Below are 2,645 nucleotides of genomic sequence, written 5' to 3' on the forward strand. Positions count from 1 at the left end.
AAACAAAAAAAAAACGGAAATGTGTCACACCTTTCAATGCCCCATCAATCCATTTTTGCAAGAACTATTTTTTATTGTGATTTATAAATTTCTTGTTCATTTTCTTAACTGTCACAGTAATTATATACGTTCTCAATATAATGTATTTCCAAGCAAAGAACAAGCTACGATAATGGTAGGTATTCTAATTCTTGGGGTCGCTACTGGAGCCACAAATCGCCCAGACATCATGTTAAATCAACAACGATATTTCCTCACTTAAAAAAAAACTCTTAAAATAGTTAGGCTGCGTGTTCTCTACAAGGACGCACACATCAATACATGCTAAAGTGACATGTTTACTCTGAGTATTAAAATTCATTTATTGAACAAACTATGGGGAATTTACTAATCGAATTGTGATGGTGAATGTGGATGCTAAATTGTTAGCAATAACTAAGGTGTTCGTATGAACTTTTTTATTGACGTACTTACTTTGATAATTTGATTGATCCATGATAAAGAAATGAGAGGTATAGAGGAGATGGCAAGTTACAGGCTTACAGCAGGGGACATTGTTGACTTGAAAGAGAGGAAAAAGAGGAAGGGGAAGAGGAAACGTACCACGCGAGGGTTACTAATCAACTCTAGATCTGTGGCTTCTGACAACCCTTGGAGGACAACACTGCTTCCATCATCGCGACCATAGCAGCTATCACAGCTATACAAGTTTTCAAGGTACACGCCTTTTCCGTCATCATCGATACAATAGCAGCTGTCCCTATCACCGCCGTTAAACTTCCGCAACCAATGTTTACATACATTATGCAGACATGTATCAACGCACATACCCTCGAGCGTGACACTTGCTGCTACCAACAGTGGCATCTTCTCAAGAAGAGGAGCGCTGCCCTTGTGCACAGACATGGTTGTAGCGAGACCAGGCGAGGAGTGGCGATCCGAGTCCGGGTTTCACCGTAGAAATAGCTGCCAGCAATGGTGAGACGGCCAGACGGGCCAACGACGCAGAAGAAATCCTGTCGCTGAATATTTTGCACCCCCTCTTAGTGAGATCCTCCAATGCCGGGCACATTGAGAAATCGATGCATCTGGAGGGATCATGGAAGGTCGCATCCGTGAGCTCCTCCGTCTTCAGGAGCGGCGACGCGAAATAGGGCACGTCGTCGAGGCACAAGCGCCGCCGCGCCCGGAACCGGACCCGGAGCACCCGGGGCTGCGAGTTCGCCAGGGCGTGGCGGATCCACAGGCAGGCCGCCTGGTTCAGCTCCTCGTCTAGAGTGTATTTGTAAAGATCAGGAAGGTCGTCCTCCCCGGACTCGGAGTCTCCGTCGTCGAACTGGCCGCAGAGGATGTCGCACTCGTGCACCGGCACGGCGGCTGCGCGGAGGAGCAGGAAGTGGTTGACGAAGCTGGTCAGCGTCGACGCCGTCCAGCCGCCGGGGCGCGGGGTAACACGCAGGGAGAGCGTGAACCTCCAGAGGTGGCGCCAGCGCCGGGCGAGAACGCACGTCTGCACGGCGTCGTCGGAGGGCAGGAAGAAGAGGATGTGGTGGAGGGCGTCGTCCGGGAGCGCGCTAATGCGGTCCTCGCCGTAGTCGTCGCTGGCCACGGCCGCCTCGTCGGCTAGTCCCGATCCCCTAGCCATAGCGCCGCCGGCGGAACACGGCTAGGGCAAGTAGATAGTGGAGAGGAAACAATTGGAGTATACATCTATAATCTGTATATATGTGAGAAGCGCGATCGAGCAGGAAGGCTTTCTATTCCGATAGACGAGAAATCAGGAGCAAACCAACAATCCATGCGATCTTTTTGTGCTTGAAAATTGCAATTAGCAATCCATGCATGTGATCCTGTATTCCTGTTGATCATGTATGCCAGCATGCGTGCTTGCGTTTCAATTTCCAAAATTAAAGCATGGCCACTTAGAAATTTCCATACAACGGCGGCTGATCATCGGGTTCACGTTATTGTTAGGAAACAAAAACATGTACTACCTCCGTCCCAAAATATAAGCATTTATTGACTTCTGCTGATCATATTTGACCATTCGTCCTATTCAAAAATTTGCAAACATATTATTTATTTTGTTATGAAATGTTTTATCATGGTATATATTCGCTAGGATCACACATATGATAGGCGTAGACAATGAATATTATATTATAATGTCATAACAAGAGAGAGAGAGTACACTACTAGAAAACAGACTAAAGGTACAGGCCAAAGCAGCTGCAACAACAACCGGTACCTTTGGCCGCTTTGGCCTGAACCGAGTCCAGAAAGGGCATTTGCTATTGGGTCGTGGCATGACCCGGTTCCAATGCCGCAGCATAGGCACCGGATCATGGCACGACCCATACCAAATGCGCACGGCAGCATTGCACTGCTAGAAAACTTCATATTCGTTCTAGATCCTTAGAACCGGGCTCGATTTTGGTTGGTACTAACATGCCCATTTAATACCGGGCCTAACATACAGTGCTCCTCGGAGTTGATTAGTACTGACTGGAGTAACCAGCCGGCACTAAATAGCTCCACCGACGCCCGCGCGCAACAGCTAGTGATAATTTAGTACCTATCGGAGCCACCAGCCGGTACTAAATAGTCCTAAGGACATTTAATGTTGGCTGGTTGCTCGATCCGAT

The 2,645-nt window shown here is 48.1% G+C and overlaps 1 protein-coding gene across 1 annotated transcript; it reads right to left on the minus strand.

The window, feature by feature from the left end:
* Nucleotides 1-871: 871 nt before the first annotated feature.
* LOC120677921 (putative FBD-associated F-box protein At5g53640) lies at nt 872-1,645 on the minus strand. The gene has a single exon (XM_039959106.1). It carries the CDS (start codon nt 1,643-1,645, stop codon nt 872-874), a length of 774 nt encoding a protein of 257 aa, XP_039815040.1.
* Nucleotides 1,646-2,645: the final 1,000 nt, after the last annotated feature.

The sequence above is a fragment of the Panicum virgatum genome, chromosome 6N (genome assembly GCF_016808335.1).
Source record: "Panicum virgatum strain AP13 chromosome 6N, P.virgatum_v5, whole genome shotgun sequence".
Lineage (NCBI taxonomy): Eukaryota > Viridiplantae > Streptophyta > Magnoliopsida > Poales > Poaceae > Panicum > Panicum virgatum.